The 20,414-nt window shown below is 43.8% G+C and overlaps 1 protein-coding gene across 4 annotated transcripts; it reads left to right on the plus strand.

Moving 5' to 3' along the window:
- Positions 1-1,578: 1,578 nt before the first annotated feature.
- Positions 1,579-17,261, plus strand: Coch (cochlin). Of its 4 annotated transcripts, none has more exons than XM_070026247.1 (12): positions 1,579-1,641; positions 2,074-2,125; positions 2,209-2,256; positions 4,686-4,842; positions 6,036-6,169; positions 6,592-6,654; positions 8,910-8,954; positions 9,414-9,561; positions 12,181-12,284; positions 13,142-13,368; positions 13,525-14,041; positions 16,762-17,261. In XM_070026247.1, the coding sequence occupies exons 2-12, from the start codon at positions 2,092-2,094 to the stop codon at positions 16,935-16,937; spliced, it is 1,653 nt and encodes a 550-aa protein (XP_069882348.1). In that variant the 5' UTR covers positions 1,579-1,641; positions 2,074-2,091; the 3' UTR covers positions 16,938-17,261. The 4 variants fall into 4 exon arrangements, with proteins under 4 accessions (XP_069882348.1, XP_069882358.1, XP_069882377.1 ...); XM_070026257.1 differs by having other exon boundaries at positions 1,624-1,859; XM_070026276.1 differs by having other exon boundaries at positions 1,626-1,709.
- The last annotated feature ends 3,153 nt before the right edge of the window (positions 17,262-20,414 follow it).

The following is a 20,414-nucleotide window of genomic DNA, read 5'->3' on the forward strand; positions in this document are numbered from 1 at the left end:
GCAATGAAATCAACCCTTTCCAGTTGCCAGATGAAACCACTGATTTGTTCCAATCAAGAGGGTTGTAAAACTAAATATTATTTGACTTCTAGGAGATGGTGGTATGTTTGTTTTTCGTGCCTGTAAATCTGGCTTCTCAGGAGACTAAGATTATGAGGATTGAGGTTCGAAGCTAGCCTGGGCAGGAAAGTCCATGAGATTCTTATTTCTGAGTTCAAGCCCCATGACTGTCACAAAACAAGATTAAATAAGTGAAATTAAATGATATGGGGATACTGTTCAGCAGTACTGCAGGGAAGGAGAGAGGTGGAGATGGAAGAAGGGAGGGAGGGAGAGAAGAAAGAAGGGAGAGAGGGAGGGAGAGAAATGGACTCATACATACTCCAGAATCTCAAAATCATTCCAGTGCATGAAGCCCCACAGTGTATATCATTTATTTGAGAAGTCCACCAAAGGAAACTAAATCTATGGGGAAAGAAAATAGATTATTGGTTCTTAGGCTGATGCCCAGGAGTGGCATGGGAATGTTCTGATCCTGGGTTGTAGTGAGGGGTGCACACCCCTGAAAAGTTACTAACAGTCGTGCTAGATGGGTGTGTGATATATAACTATATAAAGCTGTTTGGGGAAAAGCAATGAAGGCCATGGCTGCCCAGGTCTGGGGTGCCTGCGACTTAGCGTTCCCAGTGAATTCTTCTCTTTCTCCATGGCCATCTATGAAAAGTGACTAGAATGGAAGTGTTCGGTGAAGGCGCGCCGCAGTACCCAATCTGGACATTCTATGTCTATCACTAGGCACCATGTCTGGGAATTTGGAAAGGGAATTAATAAACCTTACATCTCCCCTGACCTGGGGGGGGGGGGGGAGGCAAATAAATGTACCAAATGTACCTCGATGGAGGTCCGGCCACTCTACAAGCAGGGGCTCTAACCATTATGTAAGTGTGGCGTGGAGAAGATGGGACTTCTGGGCAGAAGAAGGCCGCGAACCCTATGAACCAGCAGTCAGCTGGCAGATGCGTCGGGCAGAGCCGGGCTGGTTTTATTTCGACAGCAGACACTCTTCCACCGGAGCACGAGGTTGGGAAGTTTCTCAGGCCGCCCTGCCCGGTGGCTGACTTGGGGATGGGGGGGGGGGGGTGGAGGGGGTCCCGGTGGGACGTACCCGCACTGCAGCCCGGACCGGACCCCGAGGGCCGCCGCTCCAGCCGTCGGGGTGGGGGGGGTGAGGGCGGTGAGACCCCCCCACACAGGGCGGCCGGGCCAGGGCGCAGTACCCACAGCCTGGCATCCCGCGGCGCCCCCCCCGGCCGGTCTCGGGTCTCCGCTCGCGTCCCCAGGCGCTCGTCCCGCACTCGGGGTCCCGGGGAGGTCCCGACGCTGCGTGGGGGGAAGGGGGGGAGGGCAAGGTCGCGCCGCGGGGGGGAGGCGCCTCCGCGCCCGCCTCACCCCTGGCCCGCAGGGGGCGAGGGCGGAGCTGCAGGGCCGCCGCCCGTCCCTCCCCCCCCCCCCCCCGGGACCCGCTCCGGACCCCCTCCCGCGTGCTCCCCGCACAATGCTCATGCGCACCGCCCAGCCTTTATAGCGGCCGCGGGAGCCGCGCTTTCCGCACTCGGGCGCAACGGGGCGGATCCCACGCAGGTGCAGCACCCGGGCCGTCAGCGCGGGCGTGCGGGATCGGGACGCCCGCGTGCCGGGGTCTGTCCTTGGTAGCTGCCTGCTGGCCTGCGGGTCGGTCTGTCGGTCTGTCAGCCCGCCTGCTCCCCCGCCCGCCCGCCGATTGGTCGGTCGGTCGGTCGGTCGGTCGGTCTGTCTGCCCGTCTTCCCATTGGCGCCCCGCTCCCCCACCTCCAGCCCAGGTCCGAGCTCCCATCTGGCTTGTGGGTTCGGCTCTTGCCGGCGGGACGCTGGCTCCATGGAGCAGCAGACCGGCGGTCTCTTCCCTCCCGGGGCGACCCCTAGGTTCCCGGGGTGCGGAAACTCCAAGAAGGGGGCGGGCGGGCAGGCGCCAGGTGCCGGGGACCGGCACGGCCCCCCTCGGAGCCTTCCCCTCTCAGTCTCGCTCTCTCGCAGGTCCGATCGGCCTCGACCATGCCTGCGTTCTGGACCCCGTTCCTCTGCCTCGGTGGGTACGCGCCCCTCGCCGCCCCGCCCCGGCGCGCGGCCGGCGGAGACTGCACCAGCCCTCGCGCTCTCCTCTCTCCGCAGGTGTCTGGGGACTGCTGCTGCCGGAGCCCGCGGGCGGCGAAGGCGCCGGTGAGTTGTGGGCTCAGGACACTCGAGGCAAGAGGGCTCGGCCCGGGAAGCCAGAGGGGCTGAGGCTCCGGAGTCTGGGGAGAAGCGGGGTTCGGAGGGAGGCCCGGGGGAGCAGAGGTGGAGGGCGCGCCCGTTTTCACCCCGACCCGATGGGAGAGAAAATCCTGCCCCGAGGTCCACCTGCCTCGCCGCGGACCCCGCGACCCCGCCGAGCGCCGGCCCCGAGGCCGAGCCGCGCCGCGTCCCCGGCGGGTCCCCCGCGTTCGGGCGGGGGCTGGGGAGATCGCAGCGCCCAGGGCGCGCGGGGTGATCGTCGGTGTGCCACCCTGCTCGGCCCCCTGGGGTGTTTTGCTAGGTGTCACCTCTCATAAGAAGCAGCATTGGGGGGGGGGTATGGGGGGTGGCTCATCCGTGTGCCAGAAAGTCTAAAGAGTTTGCTGCACGTGTCCGAGCGCGGGCGTGCGGTTCGCCGTGTTTCCTGCGGGGTGAGGGACCAACGCGTTTCGAACCCCTGTTGTTTATTTGACCGTAGACGGGAGGGTGCCTGTGGCCCGACGAAGGCGGGGGTGGCAGCCACCGAGTTCCCAGGGGAGGGCTTGGAACGAGAGGTGGGGCGGCGTGGGGCGGCGAGGGCACCCTCCCTCCCCCCAGCCGGCGCGGTCCACGCGGGGCTCCAGCCAGAGCCCGGGAAAGGGTTGGGGTAGGGGTGGTCTTGTTAGAAGCAAGCCAAGGCATCGTGATCACACAGCCTTCTTCCCCGGGGCTTCTCAAACAAAGGGTGGCCTTTTGAAACGCGTTTCCAAACATTTGGACAACCACTCTCGTCTGTGTTAGGGAAATGTTGTTTAATCATGTCCATTTCCACTGAATTTCAGCAGTGAATGGATGGATGAACCGTTTGTCTTCATGTTTTTTTTTGTTTTTTTTTTAATTGTATTTTATTTTATTTGAGAACATACTGTACAGAGGGGCTACAATTACATGGGCAGGGTAATGCATACATTTCTTACCAAGCATTGCAGCCTCCTCCTTTGTTTACCCTTCACTTCCCTTCCCCGCCTCCCCCCTCCCTGTCTTCATGTTTACCTGGTCACACGTTGCCATGGGCTGTGTCTACCCAGCATCTTTTGTAGAAAAAAATAAAAATCTTGTTTTTACACAGTCCACCTGACTGGTTATCAGGGGCATTGTGTAAAACCTGAGCATATTGACAAGTGCTTTCTTTGCTTGCTTGCTTGTTTGTCTTGGGGCTTGAACTCAGGGCCAAGGCACCATCCCTGAGCTTTTTGCGCAAGGCTAGCATTCTACTACTTGGAGCCACGGCTCCACTTGCAGTTTTCTGGTGGTTAATTGGAGTATAAGAGTCTCATGGAATTTCCTGCCTGGGCTGGCTTGGAACCACGATCCTTAGATCTCAGCCTCCTGAGTAACAAGGATTACAGATGTGAGCCACTGGTGCCAGGTTTTGAAAAGTGCTTTCTAAAAATGAGCCCATACTCACTACCTGATATGTCTCTTAGGATAGGTCTAGGGCAGAAACAACTGGGTTTGGTTAAAATAAAACTGCTTCATTCTGATACTCTATCATGCTCTTTTGGAATGTTCCTTGGGCAAACTAACCCTAACCCATGGCTTTAGTTTTCTCATCTGTAAAGTTCATGAAGGAACTAAATAACGGTCCATGAATCTAAGCACCCTTTTACTGATTGGTTTATGCAAACACGTGCTGTGTGTGTGTGTGTGTGTGTGTGTGTGTGTGTGTGTGTGTGTGTGTGTGTGTGTGTGTGTGTGTGTGTGTGTGTGTGTGTGTGTGTGCCAGAATTGGGGCTTGAACTCAGCTCGGGGACTGGACACTGTCTTTTAGGCTTTCTTGCACAAGGCTAGCACTCTACCACTTGAGCCACAGCTCCACCCCTGGCTTTTTTGGTGGTTAATTGGAGATAAGAGTCTCATGGACTTTTTAACTACTCCTGGGTAGCTAGATTATAGGCATGAGCCACAGCACCCAGCTTTTCATTATCTGCCTTTGCTAGGCTACAAGATGTCATAATGGAAAGGATAGCTTTGAGAGCTTTTTGTCTATAAAAATGCCCCCCCCCCCCGAGATTCCATCTTAGGTACTATGTACACAGTTTCATCAGAATTAAGACTTTTTTCTAGAATAAATAAATGTTCAATGACTCATTTTCAAACTGATTGGAAACAGAAAATGGTCACAGTAGCTTTCTGTCATGAACAGGAGCTAGGTTAAATTGGAATGACAACTTTGACTTGCTAAAATCTAGAATGGTGTGAACAAATCAATATTCCTTCTAGAGGTGTGCCAATTAGGGAGAGGGTGTGAAACTTGAATCTCATGTACTACTTTCTCTGACCTACTTCCTAAAGAGTTGTCCCAGCACTGATTACATTTTCTCCTTTCTCTTCAGCTCCCATTGCTATCACATGCTCTACCAGAGGCCTGGACATCAGGAAAGAGAAAGCAGATGTCCTCTGTCCCGGGGGCTGCCCTCCTGAGGAATTCTCTGTGTTTGGGAACATAGTTTATGCCTCTGTATCCAGCATCTGTGGGGCTGCCATCCACAGGTAAGACCAGATACCAGGTAGGGAGCAATGGCAACATCATTATTTCCTTTTCCATTTGTACTCCCTTCCTCCCTGTTCTCCTTTAGTACTGTTTTAATAAAAGATTATTACATCTTTAAAGTATTCTTGGGTATCTTTGAAGTATCCGATATGTAAAGGGGAGCTTTCCCCGCCCCCCCCCCAGTTGTGGGGCCTGAACTATGGGCCTGGGGGCTGTTCCTCAGCTCTTCAGCTCAACGTTAGTACTCTACCACTTGAGCCACAGCACCACTTCCGGCTTTTTCTGCTTATGTGGTGCTGAGGAATTGAACCCAGGGCCTCATGCATGCAAGGCAAGCGCTCTACCACTGAGCCACCTTCCCAGCCCCTAGAGTCCCATGCTTTCTAATCATGATTCCTAATCATATCATTCATTATGGAGTTTTTAACTATGTGCCAGCTTTTTTTTTTAACCTTTCATCACAATCTTAAGGTAGACATAGTTTCTTCTTTTTCCAGATGAGGAAACTAAACTCAGAGTTGTCAAGTACCTTGCCCAAGACCACCATGGTTATTCTGCAGTAGAACAGCCAGTGATATTTACAAAAGAAAAGGAGAAAAAAAAAGTCAGGCACTGGTAGCTTACTCCTGTAATCCTAGCTACTCAGGAGGCTGAGATCTGAGGATCACAGTTTGAAGCCAGCCTGAACGTCAGAAGTCTATGAGACCCTTATCTCTAAGTAGCCACCAAACTGGAGATGCACCTCACATGGTTAAGCACCAGTCTAGAGCAGGGAAAATGAGTGAGAGTGTAGTGCCCTGACCTCAAGCCCCAGTACCATCATCCCCCCCCCATACACACTCCCCACCCCACCTCCCAAAGGTAGTCTAAGGGCATGTAGTTAGGTTACTTTAGAAAAGTTGTCTGTCACCCTTTATTATCTCTGAATCTTTGAGCTGTAGGAAACAGGATATTACAAGTGTATCCTTATCAATACTCTAAAAGTTTGACAGTACAAAACTATTTCCCTAGGCATGTTTTGTTCCTGTGTAAGCAAGTTTTTAAAAGGCTGGCAGCAAGCATTCTTTGATGTCTTCCCTGCTGAGCTATTTTCTTGATTAATCAGAGCAATAGTTGCAACATGGCATTCTAAGTCAGCCAGATGCCCTGGAAAAGTGGAGCTGGTGTCTCAGCTGCTCTTCTTGTGCTGTAGGGGAGCAATCAGCATCTCAGGGGGACCAGTGCGTGTCTATACCCTACCTGGACGGGAGAACTATTCCTCTGTAGAAGCCAACAGCATCCAGTCGCAGGCGCTTTCCAGGTGGTCTGCTTCCTTTACAGTGACTAGTAGGTACAATTACATTGTTCCCACATGTGTATAAACACTGCCACCCAGCCTCTAGGTTCCCCCAAATGTTTCCTACTCTTCTTAGCCAAGCTTCTTTGATTCTGATAGAAAAAAGCTCTGGTCAAACATTGATCCACTATGATACAGACTCAACATGGGTAGATGAGGAAAAGGACGGGCTGTCAGACAATGGCAACAGGAACTTGAACTTGTCTGCAGTCCGAATGCCCAGGTACTTTACCAAGCAGTACTAAACTTCGAGACAAATGAATTCAATCCATTTTGGTTCTCTGAAATGAATAGGCTACATGATGTTTGTACCTGCAATCCTACCTATAGCAGACTGTGGAATTGCAAATTAGATTCATAAGGTTTTGATGATGTAGGAGGAAAAATAATAGACTTCTTTTTATTTAAACAGAAGGCAAAAGTAGTGCCCAGGAAGCAACAGGAAGGGCAGTGTCCACAGCACGTCCACCCACAGGTATGAAGCATGGAACATTATGTTGGCCTGGGAGCATTTGGAAGTTATATGTATTGCATTCTCTCTGTGTATATGTGTGTATGTGTATACTAGTTCTGACGCTTGAACTCAGGACCTAGCTGTGCCCATATACTTTTATTTCTGGCTTTTTGCTGATTAATTAGAGATAAGAATCTCATGGACTTTGCTGCCTAGGTGGCTTCTAATCTTGATCCTCAGATCTCAGCCTCCTGAGTAGATGATAGGTGTGAACCACTGGTGCCCAGCATACATGTGTTGTGATACTTTCCTCTAAACAATTTATATGAGAGAAACAGAAAAATAACTTACATTAAAGATATATTCAGTTTTATGTTTCAAATGTCTTCTTTTTAAATCGTTTAAAAAAATTGAGGTTTGAACTCAGGACTTTGCATTTGCTATACAGGAGCTCTACTACTTAAGCCATTCCTTAGCCCTGGTTATTTTTCAGAGAGCAGTTTGTGTTTTTATTTGGGGTAACCTCAGAACAGGGTCCTCCTATCTATGACCAACACTCCCCACCCCCACCATCTACAATCACAGGTGAACATCACCTCATCTAGCTTATTGATTGAGATGAAGTGTGGCTAACTTTTTGTTTAGGCTGACCTCAAATATTGATCTTCCCAATCTTTGCCTCTTGAGTAGCTGAGATAACAGGGAATAGCTACTGTGTCCAGCAGACTCTTGTTTGGTTGGTTGGTTTTTTTGTTTTTTTTTGTCAGTTGTGGGGCTTGAATTCTGGGCCTATGCACTGTCCCTGAGCTCTTCAGCTCGTGGCTAGCACTCTGCCACTTGAGTCACAAGGGCACTTCCAGTTTACTGGTGGTTAATTGGAGATAAGAGTCTCACGGACTTTTCCTGCCTGGGCTAGCTTTGAACCGGGATCCTCAGATCTCAGCAGGGAGTAGCTAGTATTACAGGCTTGAGCCACTGGCGCCCAGCTCCTTGTATTTTTTAAATGATCAAATCTGCTACGAATTATTCTCTGAAGGCCTATGAACTGGTCCAAGTACCATAAACTTTTCTCCTTCATTTGCTTCATTAAATTCCCTTAGTCCTTGATTACTGTTGTGTAAATAAAAAGAATTAGGGAATATCTACAGGAAGAAATCCATAGGGCTCACCTTTTCTTAGCCCATGGCCATTTTAAAGTCAAAAAATTGAACATTAGGCTGTGACTTCCCAATCCTGCACCCCTGTTGGTGTAGGTTGTCAAAGTTCTGGAATAGAGGCATACCAAGTGTTGGGGCCTACACGGTCCTGTCTTGTTCGTTGTTGGGGCATTGCTTCCCCAATCAGAAAACTATAAGGAAACTAACTTTTTTTTTTTGTACTGGGCCTAGGGCTTGAACTTTCTACCTAGGCACTGTCCCTGAGGTTTTTTGCTCAAGACTAGCACTCTACCATTTGAGCCACAGCTCTAACACCAGCTTTTTCTTTTTTTTTTTTTTTTTTTAAAGAGTATGACAGATTTTCCTGCCTGGGCAGGCTTTGAACCAAGATCCTCAGATCTCAGCTTCCTGAGTAGCTAAGATTCAGGTATGAGCTACTGGAGCCCAGCTGAGTGAACTATTTAAAAGCCTTTTTGTAGTAATAAAATTGTATTAAAAAATTCTTTACAGCTGAGTGCCATTGGCTCACCTCTATAATCCTTTTAGGAGGCTGAGCTCTGAAGATAGTTTGAAGCCATTAGACAGGGAAGGTCCATGAGACTCATCTCCAGTTAGTCAACAAAAAGCCAGACAGGGTTCAAGTAATAGAACACCAACTATAGGCAATAAAAGCAGATTGACAATATGAAGCCTTGAGTTTAAGCCCCAGTTGTAGCCAATAAAAAAAAATGAGAAGTTTTTTCAAGGATTGAGGGTGTGTTTCAAGAAATAGAATGCTTTTTTCTAAGCAAGCACAAAAGCCCGAGTTCAAGTCCTAGTCCTAAAAAAAAAAAAGGCTTTTTTCAGCGCGCGCATGCGCGCGCGCACACACACACACACACACACACACGCGCACACACACACACACACACACACACACACCAGAGTAATCCTAGTACTCTGGAGGCTGAGATCTGGAGTATCAAGAGTCAAAGCTGAAATATAGAGCTCCAGCTAAGCAGAGAAGGCCCAAGCACTAGGGTAGGCAGGAGTCTTTCTAAGCATAGCACTCCTTCCATGAGCTTTTTCGTTGTAAATCTGTCATTCTCTTGCCCATGTTAAGTGCTTTCTTTGCTTCAGGTAAACGACTAAAGAAAACACCAGCAAAGAAAAGCGGCAATAAAGGTAAGAACATGGCATTTCCTCTGCCTTCTTTATTTTTTATTTTTAAATTTCCAGTTATGGGGCTTGAACTCAGGGCTTGGGTGCTATTCCTGAGCTCTTTTTTGCTCAAGGCTAGTGCTCTACCACTTTGAGCCACAGCTCTCCTTCCAATTTGGTTGGAGTGGTTAATTGGAGACAAGACTAATTGGAGATAAGACAGTTGGTGACTTTTCTGCCCAGGCTGGCTTTGAACCGTGATCCTCAGATCTCAGCCTTCTGAGTGGCTAGGATTACAGGCATGTGCCACTGGCACCAGGCCTGTATAGATATTTTTAATAGGTTGCATTATGGTATTTAACATATATATGCATATATATATATATATATATATAATAAAGATATTACTTCTATGATACACACACACACACTTTCACCTCTGCCTTCTTGAGACTAACAAAGGACTTGTTTGGGTATTCACAGACTGTAAAGCAGACATTGCATTTCTGATTGATGGAAGTTTTAATATCGGGCAGCGCCGCTTTAATTTACAGAAGAATTTTGTCGGGAAAGTGGCTCTCATGTTGGGAATTGGAATCGAAGGACCACACGTAGGCCTTGTTCAAGCCAGGTACTAATTTCATTCCAATGGGAGGTGACTGATAATCTTGAATGATGACAACTTAATCTGGTTCATTCATTGTAGTTCAATATAAAACATGTTAAATTCTGGGACCAGCTAAATTCCCAAACTATAAATTCAGGATTTAAGACTGCCTGTACAGACACTTGACATGCATGTGTGTCCCTGGATCTGATTCACAGCATCTCAAAAACAAAAGAAAAAAATGCCTGGCAATCTGAGTAGGCCCCAGTGCCTCGTTTTTGGAAAAAAAAAAAATTTGGAGAATTGTATGCTATCTTGCTCAATTTGCAATGTTTCTGATCTGAAGGAAGCAACAGTGGTATGTCTGTTCCTCTTACATCATCTGCCATTTCTTTTTAGTTTGCTTGGTTGTGGTCTTTTGCCAGTCAGGTTTGAACTCAGGGCTTCACTCTTGCTAGGCAGGTATACCACCACTTGAGCTAGGCCCCCAGCCTCCATTCTGCCATTTATTGTTTTAGGACTTGCCATATTTTCTTGGTTGGAGACATGCAAGCATGATCTTTTTCCTTCATTCATTTAAAAATAACATTTATTGTGGGCTGGGAAGGTGGCTCAGTGGATGCATGAGGCCCTGGGTTCGATTCCTCAGCACCACATAAGCAAAAAAAGCCAGAAGTGGTGCTGTGGCTCAAGTGGTAGAGCACTAGCTTTGAGCTGAAGAGCTGAGGGACAGTGGCCAGGCCAAGTTCAGATTCCATGACCGACAAAAAAACAGAGAACAAAACAAAACAAACCAAAAAACACATTTATTGATGGCTTTCAGAATCATAATGTGCTCACTATAGGAAGATTGAAAAACATATAAAGAATTAAAAGTTTCAAACCATGTCTCCCAGGATAATCTTAATATAAAGGTTTTCTTTTCAGTATTTTAAGAAAAATTTTGACTGCATGTTGTATGTATGCATTTCCTTTTTAAAAGCTGGAGTATAAAAATGTCTTGGGGTCCTGGTTTTTCACCCTTAGTATGTCATTTTTCTTATTATAAATATAAAAAGTTTCATAATAGTCTTTTGCATAACTAATCATTGTCCTACTTTTTTAACCACTACACATTGCTCTGTATTATCTTTATCATCAGCCTTATATCATCTTTTATGCCCATCTTTACTTGTTTCATTTGGTTAAATTCCTAAATGTGAAGTTTTGACATTTCTAAAGTTTATAACTAAATTGCTTTCTAGAAAGTTGAATCAGTTTAGACCTTTAGCAGTCCATAAAGATGTCACCAGTACTACTTCCAATATTTATATTTCATTTCTTACTATTTTTAAATTGTCTTTGCACAAAGTTATAATAGGAATTTTTGTTTTGATAGTTTAACTGTGTTCTTACCTAATTTAACCATTCGTCTCCTTTTAAAAATGACCTCCTTATTCCACTGCTTTGTTTGTAGCATCATTTTTATCTGAGCAAGTTCATGTCTTGTGATTTATATGATTATATCTCTTTGCTGTTGTTTTATTGTAATATTTGGTTTTGTTTGTGTGCTGGTACTGGGGTTTAAACTCAGGGCCTCCTGCTTTTTCACCCAAGGTTGGCACTCTTACCACTGGAACCATACCTCCACTTCTAGCTTTTTGATGGTTAATTGGAGATAAGAGTCTCACAGACTTTCCTGTGTGATCTGTCTTCAAACCACAATCCTCATATCTCAGCCTCCAGAGTAGCTAGGATTACAGGCATGAGCCACCAGTGTCTGACTTTATTGTAAACTTTAACAACTCATGATGCAATTCCCCTGTAGTAATATATATATATATATATATACACATAGAGATATGTACATATATATGTACATATATATGTATATGTATGTGTACATAAATGCATACATGATACTGTATGTGTATATATGTATTATATATGTACATGTGTATATACATACACATGTACATATATGTGGAGAGAGAGAGAGAGAGAGAGAGAGAGATTGTTGGTTGTGGGGCCTGAACTCTGGGCCTGGGTGCTGTCTCTTGAGTTCTTCAGCTCAAGGCAAGCACTCCACTTGAGCCACAGCACCACTTCTGGTTTTCTCGTGGTTAATTAAGAGTCTCATGGTCATTACTGCCAAGGCTGGCTTTGAACCATGATCCTCAGATCTCGACCTCCTGAGTAGCTAGGATTACAGGCGTGAGCCCCTGGCACCCGACTTACTATATTTTTGAGGGGCTAATTTAACCCTAGAAAAGCTGTAAGCTACATTGCTATGTACTTATTTTAGCTTCTTATAAACTTCCTGGTTTATACACTTTCTACTTTAGGAAGAACATGAAAATAAACCACGAGCATATGTTTGTAAAAGAACAAAATGATCCTTGTATTACAAAGGATGCAAAACATAAGTGTGATAAAGATTGTTGATAGTTGAAAAGTAACCATGAAAATGATAAGGTTATCTCTGAAAAATCTGATTTTGTGACCCAACATTTCTGCCATTGGTTATGCAAAAATAAAATGTGTACTCATTCCTCAAAAATATCTCAATAAGAGTCAGATGTGGCTGTGGCACACTTGTAATCCCAGTTGTTTAATTTGCTTTTCTGATATTCCTTAAATAATTGCTTTTTTCTTTAATCACAGTGAACATCCCAAAATAGAATTTTACTTGAAAAACTTTACATCAGCCAAAGATGTTTTGTTTGCCATAAAAGAAGTAGGTTTCCGAGGAGGTAATTCCAATACAGGTAAGTAGACTGCCCTTGGGGTGTTAGTCAGGGTTACAACATGATCAGACATGTAAAACAGCATTATGCTACTTTATATAAGCAGATGACATGACACTTTTGGCTTGATCTGCATCTGGTCACCTGAGATACATATTCGGATTATAATAGAAGCTATACCAATAGCTTGGTAGTTTTTACTTAATATATGTAAAGCTTTTTTTTTTTTTTTTTTTTTGTCAGCACTAAGCTGGCCCTTTATCACTAGAGCCATCATCCAGCCCAGTTCTTTGCTCATTATTTTGGAAATGATAAGTCCTGGACTTTTCTGCCCACACTGCCCTTGAACTCAGACTCTCTCTGGATCTCAGCCTCCTAAGTAGCTAGACATAGGCCACCAGTGCCCAGACAAGCATTGTGATTTTATAATCTTTATATTTAATAGATCAGTTACCATTATAGAGAAGTAGCTGTTTGTAATTAGAAACCAACAGACTCATGCAACAAATGCAGATAGATTAGCACAAGTGGCCCTCTGAAGAGACTCCTTGTTCTTTTGGAGGAACTCATCTGTCAGCAGGGGGCAAGAGCACACCACAGGAGTAGGAGTCAGTTTTGTGATTCTGACTGGTGATTGATGGGAAGTAAGGAAATCTGAAGCTTCAGGAGGTGGAGCGGGGAGAACGTGGGTTGTGAAGACAAAAAATAGGCCTGAAGAATAATTAACCTTTCCCTATCTGAGGGATCAGTTATAGAACTGAGTTCCATATAAGTTAAATCCTTAAACTTAGTGACATCAAGTTGTTACCAGGGAAACAGAGATGTCATTTGAGTTAGGGGTAAATTGCTGCTCAAGTTTGCTTCTTTCTCAAACCTAGGGAAAGCTTTGAAGCATACTGCTCAGAAATTCTTCACACCAGACACTGGAGTCAGAAAAGGCATCCCCAAAGTGGTGGTAGTGTTTATTGATGGCTGGCCTTCTGATGACATCGAGGAAGCGGGCATTGTGGCCAGAGAGTTTGGTGTCAATGTTTTTATAGTTTCTGTGGCCAAGCCAATTCCTGAAGAATTGGGGATGGTTCAGGATGTTGCATTTGTGGACAAGGTAAGGTGGTGAGACACATCCGTTATGTGTACCATGATTTGGTTTTGAGCCTCCAAGTGTAACCTCTTGACTACCTGTGAACATTCAAGACTTAAATGTTTACAAATTTGGAGCCATTTTTGATCCTTCTGATCTTTTCTGTGTCTCCCCCATTAGGCTGTCTGTAGGAATAATGGCTTCTTCTCTTATCATATGCCCAACTGGTTTGGCACCACAAAATATGTAAAGCCTCTGGTACAGAAGCTCTGCACTCATGAGCAAATGATGTGTAGCAAGACCTGTTACAACTCAGTGAACATCGCCTTCCTGATTGACGGCTCCAGCAGTGTTGGGGATAGTAATTTCCGTCTCATGCTTGAATTTATTTCCAACATAGCTAAGTCTTTCGAGATCTCAGACATTGGGGCCAAGATAGCTGCTGTACAGTTCACTTACGATCAACGCACAGAATTCAGTTTCACTGACTATAGCACCAAAGAAAATGTCCTAGCTGTGATCAGAAGCATCCGCTATATGAGCGGTGGGACGGCTACTGGTGATGCCATTTCCTTCACTGTTAGAAATGTATTTGGTCCCATAAGGGGTAGCCCCAACAAGAACTTCCTGGTAATAGTCACAGATGGGCAGTCCTATGATGATGTCCGAGGTCCTGCTGCTGCCGCCCATGATGCAGGTAAGGCCTTTGTCTTTTTATGGGAAGAGGACTGAGGAAGGCTCATGAATTTGAGGAGTCATTAAACCTTGACTGTTTTATTGAACAACACACCTGAAGTGTAGCACAGGCAACTGCTCTGAGCTTCACATACAACTGTCAAAGCACCCCTGGCAATCTCATTCTACAGACAAAGACTTCACCAGGATGAATTACAAATAGACAAAGCAAGGATTCAAACCTAGCTTTAGGGCCCACAATCCTAACCATGGGATTGTGGAGAGAATTAAGTTTTAAGGACTTAGGGTGTGTCCATGTGACTTAAACTTGGAATAAATACATCCCCCAAATGATGAGGTTAGCCTTGCCTACCATTTATTTACCAAGTAAGTTTTTAGACTGGCATGTGATTTATTAGATGGCAAGATCTCCAGAAGAGTTTAATCCTATCTTAAATTCTTTCCTAAACTGTTTATTTTTCCCTCTTGAGATGAAACTCTGGAATTTTAAAAGGTCTAAAACAGGTTTCCTTCTCACTTCTATTCTCAACCTTAATATTACTTTTGGAAAAGGCCTGAAAATGTTAGCATAATGTGCTGGTGAGATCAAATAAGCCAGCCAAAGCCTGAGGTTCCTCTTTGGGGTGTAATTGAGAGACTTGGAAGGGGAGACTTGCAGTCCTTACTTTTGCATACTCCTTCTACCCCCAACTGAATTCCTAATTCCCTTTTTCCTTTCTATCCATAGGTGTCTTTTTTCAATATACATTACATACTTCTATAAATACTAGTGAAATGCTGTCTTAAAGCAGGACAGAGAACAGATACCTGCAATTTTATAAAAAAAATTTTACACACCAACACTAATCTATGATGAATATCTGCTAGAGTATACTGTCACTTGGTAAATTCGGCTTACTTAACTAAATGTGAGCAGGACTATACTTAAGCTAATGTCAAATGTTCACTTTCTATATTCTCCTTGTGGTTAAAGTTTCAGGGAAGTGAGCTGCATTGCAAAAGTTTGATGAAATTTATCACTTAATAGTGAAATGAAACATCCACAAAAGCCAGAAAATGGAATTTTTAGCACTAGGTCACAACTTCTTTTTGTTGGTGGTGGTTGTGAGGCTTGAACTCGGCCTGGGTGCTGTCCCTGAGCTTTTCGGCTCAAAGCAAGCACTCTACCACTTGAGGCACAGTGCCATTTCCTGTTTTCAGGTGGTTAATTGGAGACAAGCCTCATGGATTTTCCTGCCAGGCTGGCTTTGAACTGAACCATGGAGCCTCAGATCTCAGCCTCCTGAGTAGCTAGGATTACAGGCGTGAGCCACCTGCGCCAGGCTCAACTTTTCATTTTTTTAATTTTAGGGCCTACTGAGCTTGAGTTAAACAATCTGAAAACCCAAGAGAGGAAATTAGTTTTGACAATTGGGGTGGGGGGAAGGGATGGTAGCAAGGACAGGGATTGGCTAGTGATAAATTGTTTCAAGCATTTTTCTTTTTTTTTGCATTAGCTAAACCTGGTTTATATTGTCTTTCTTTACAACTCTGAGCACAAAACATTACATACAAAGAATTTCACCTAGCAGAAAAAAGCTAAAACTAATGCATTTTGCAGGTACTATTGAAGTGAATTCCACTGACACCCTAGCCAAAAATATACACTCTTCTAACTCAAGCAGGCAGGTGAAATAGGGCGTTGGTGACTCCTGCCTGTAAGCCTAGCTACACAGGAGGCTGCAATCTGAGGGCTGCAGTTCAAAGCCAGCCATGGTGGACAAGTTCTACTCTTTTCTTCAATTAACCAGTAAAAGGAGAAAGTCAGAGTTGTGGCTCAAGTAGTAGAGTCAGGCTTCAGCACAAAGAGGAGCAAGCATATAAAGGTCCTGGGAGGAACTGAAGTAACTCTGTAAATACAAATACAAATCCCTTCCCAGTTTTACTGATCACATTTTTGCTTTAGTATTAAAGAATGGCAATTTTTGACTACTAGACAGTTTGCCAATGTAACTATAAAGATCAAAGTGCAGGATACAAATCCTTTCTCACTTCCTCAGACAATACACCATCTGAAAACTTGCCATTCTTGAGTATATGTACTGTCAAGGTGCCAATAGTGTCTAACTAAAGTAATGATAGCAAGCAGTCCTTTCTCATCCTATTATTTGTTGTAGGACTTTGTGTGTATGTGCCAGAACCAGAGTTTGAACTCATGGTTTTTAAGCTTGCTTGCTTGTTCAGCAAGCCCTCAACCATTTGAACTATGCCTCCAGGTGCGAACTTTGCTGGTTAATTGGTGATGGGTTTTGGTCTTTTCTGTCACAAGTGACTTCAAAACATGACCTCTGAGGTGTCAGCTTCTTAAGTTGTTTAGGACTACAGCATGAGCCACTAGGCCCTGAAATGTTGTAGGACTTTAATGATACTCTGTATCACCTGTGTTTCCATTCTTAGCTTACAAAGTGCACTGTTATGAATACTTAATTTCTAACTATTTTTTCTATTATCAGTGACTATGATTAATCCATGAATGTGGGAAATAACACTCATGGCAAAGTTTCTGGTTTTGAGTGCCCAATTGTTTGCCACTGGTCCCACAATGACTGTGAAAACAGGAAAGATTGTAGTTCTGAAGTTACTAGGCAATTCTCACTGCAACTATATACTTGGAGATGAAAAATATATATGGACCTTTATAAACTGGACATGTTTTTCATTTTAAAATATCTTGCATTGTAGGTATCACCATCTTCTCTGTTGGTGTGGCTTGGGCACCTCTGGATGACCTGAAAGACATGGCCTCTAAACCAAAGGAGTCACATGCTTTCTTCACGAGAGAGTTCACAGGATTAGAACCAATTGTTTCTGATGTCATTAGAGGCATTTGTAGAGATTTCTTAGAATCTCAGCAATAATGGTGGATTTTGACAACTGGTAAAATACAAGATCTAATATATAAAGTGTACTCTCATAATACTGAAATATTATATAGCATACTAGAATCAGATACTTTAAGGCCAACAGCTGTTTTAAACACACAAGCATTCATTTAAAGCTCCACCTTTGGATTAAAATTTAGACTTTAACTCTTCAAAACACATGGTTAAAGCTTCATAATCATGGCCCTTAGAAACTCAGGAAAGAGGAGGTATGGATTCAAATTGTAAGTTATGCCTATTAAATGTATTATAGATGTGCAAATATTATCTCAATAAAATAATCTGATACTTAAGACAAAAGCAATGTTCTTTCTCTAATCATTCTGTATTGGCTAATAAGGGAAACAATTTTAAGCAGCTTTTAAAGTTTAAATATAAGTAATCTAAACCCAGTGGATGCTTTTAAACCAATCAATAGGATTATAATTATAGGTAAGGAAAGTAATCTTATACCAAGCTTCTTTTATAGTGTATTTTCTAACTTATAACTAAAAATATCACACTGAATAAGTAGCAGGATTTCCAGGTATTTTTCTATTTACTTTTTTTTTGTGTGTGGGGGCGGGGGGGTCCAGTCGTGGGGCCTGAACTCTGGGCCTGGGAGCTGTCCCTCAGCTCTTCAGCTCAAGGCTAGCACTCTACCACTTGAGCCACAGCACCACTTTCCGGCTTTTTTATTTTTGCTTATGTGGTGCTGAGGAATCGAACTCAGCCTCATGCATGCAAGGCAAGCGCTCTACCACTGAGCCACCTTCCCAGCCTTATATCCTTAATTTTATATGTATATAGTTATATTGGCTTGTACTCTATAATACATCCAAGACTGAGAACATGTTAATAAGTCAGTAAAGCCTTTGAAAAGAGCTTTCACGTATCATAATTATAGGGGAAAAAATGTAGTCTGGATATTTTTTTAAAAATTGCTAATGGGCTGGGAAGGTGGCTCAGTTGTAGAGCGCTTGCCTTGCATGCATGAGGCCCTGGGTTCGATTCCTCAGCACCACATAAGCAAAAAGAAAAAAGCCGGAAGTGGCGCTGTGGCTCAAGTGGTAGAGCGCTAGCCTTGAGCTGAAGAGCTGAGGGACAGCGCCCAGGCCCAGAGTTCAGGCCCCACGACCGGACCCCCCCCCCCCCACAAAAAAAATCGCTAGTAACTTATTCATTATTCCAATTGGTCCTCTCTAGAGATGGTAAACATTCTACATTTACCAATTTACATGGGAAGACCAATTTGAACTGTACTTTAAAATTCTGCAATAATATCAAGTATGTTTATTCTTTCATGTAGTTGTATATGTTGGTACTAGGGTTTCAACTCCCAGCCTTGAGCCCTATCTCAGCAGTGGTACTCTACCACTTGAGTGATAGATTCACTTTGGGCTTTTAGCTGGTTGACTGGAGATAAGCATCTGCCCAGCTAGAAAAGATAGATATAAGAGTCTGCCCAAGCTAACTTTGAACCTCAGTTCTCACATTCAGCCCCGAGTAGCTAGGAATATAGGTGCAAACCACCAGCTTTTCATTCAGTTATTTACTGAGTGTGACTGTTTAGCCATTATATGCATAACATTATCAGATTAATCATTGGTATGTTTTTGAGAGCTTGCTTCAATGTAAGTGATTTGTAACTAGTATTACTAGTGTTAATGAGGTTCATGTCCAAAGAGAGTATCAGAAACCCCTTAATTTGCTTAAGGACCACCAGGGCCTCTCCTCATCTTGCCTAACAAGTTAGTTCCACCTGTGAACCATACCTTCCTCCCTCCCTACCTTCAGAGGGGTACTGGTTCTATCTGAAGCTGTTTTGACCTGAAAGAGGTGTTAACTGGTTGGAGTGATATGTCCTCTAAATCTTTAAGTCTTTACAATTGTATTGCTCACTCAAAAGGGAATTAAGGGATATACATGAGCAGAACTTGAATTACCTTCAAAATTAACAAAAACTTGGTAACATGGAGGAGAAATGTCTTTTGTTTCCCATTTATAAAAAAGCTACATATGACTGATTAATGCAACATGGAAAATTAATGCAACCTCAAAAATGGGTTAGCCAAGAACTGGTGGCTCACGCCACAGTGGTTTGAAGCCAGATGGTGAAGGAAAATCTGTGAGACTCATCACCAGTTTACCACCACCAAGCCAGAAGTGTGGCTTAACTGCTGAGTGCCCAGGCAGGCCCTAGTTCAAGCCCAGGACTGGAATTTAAAAAAAAAAAGGGGGGGGGGTGGTTAGTGGGAGAGAGCTAAACTTAGCCTGATTTTTCTCGCCAGTACAGAGGACACAAATTCCCACCTAGGAATTCAACCCCTTAAATAGTAAAACCCCAGCTTCTAATAATTAGCTGCTCAGTTCTATAAAGAATCTAATTTTGAGGAATCTGGGTTATCAGGGACACTCATACTGTAAGAGCAGGGTGTGTAGCTCAAGTGGCAGAGTGCCTGCTTACCAAGTATAGGCCCTGAGTTCGAATGCCAATATTCTTCCCGCTACCCCCCAAGCAAGAACAGGAATAACTTTAAGCTAGTATTTTCTATAAGTAAACAGGATAAAGAGTTAAACAACTAAAAGGAGACAGAATGAGTTGCTTACTTTTTGGTGATACCAAGGATTGAACCCTGGGCCTTGTGAGAGGCAAGCACTCATAGCACTTGATCTATATACCCAGCCCTTTTGCTTTTAGTTTGAGGTAGGGTCTCACTACCTTTTGTTCAGGCTGGTCTTAAATATACTATGTAGTCTAGCCCAGACTGGACCTGAACTCAAGATCTTCGTGCCTCAGTGTCCCCAGTGTTTAAATCAGCATATACCACCATTCCCCACTTAAAACACAATTTTTAGAAAGATGTATTACAATTCAGTGTTAGCAAGCATGTCTAAATTTCAAATATGTTAGCTCATTTATAACTTTTAACGCATTAAACATTACTTTTCAGTGGATACTAAGAAAAAAAAATCTCCAAAATGCTAGTGTGTGTATGCATTTATACACACACACACAAAAATAATAAACCTTCTTTATAAAGTCCTAACAGTAATCTGCTGTTTTCCATGAGTCACAAATGGAAGCACACAAATAAAATGAAGACATTCATTTTACATCCCTTTAGTCTCTTCCAAATGTTTAATATAATAAAATACAACCAAAGTAGATAATAAAAATAGACTAATTTTTATCCATCTCAATTTTTAATACATTCTAAAAGAGTTAAGTTTTTATGCATTGCAATGATAATAACCAAATTACAATTAAGCAGTGATGCAATGGGTTAGGACAGCTGCCAGAAACAATACTAGCTTTGGAGAACTTATTTTAAAAAAGATGAAAGAGTGCCTTTTACTGTTTGATTTGTTCACTGATTGAATATTCAGTTCACAAAACAATAGAGAAATTCTGTCTTAAGTATTTCATCAGCAACAACTAAAACTGGCACTGGGAGATGTTGAAAGCACCGA

This window comes from Dipodomys merriami, unplaced genomic scaffold (assembly GCF_024711535.1).
Source record: "Dipodomys merriami isolate MVZ:Mamm:240054 unplaced genomic scaffold, mDipMer1.0.p SCAF_1, whole genome shotgun sequence".
Taxonomy (NCBI): domain Eukaryota; kingdom Metazoa; phylum Chordata; class Mammalia; order Rodentia; family Heteromyidae; genus Dipodomys; species Dipodomys merriami.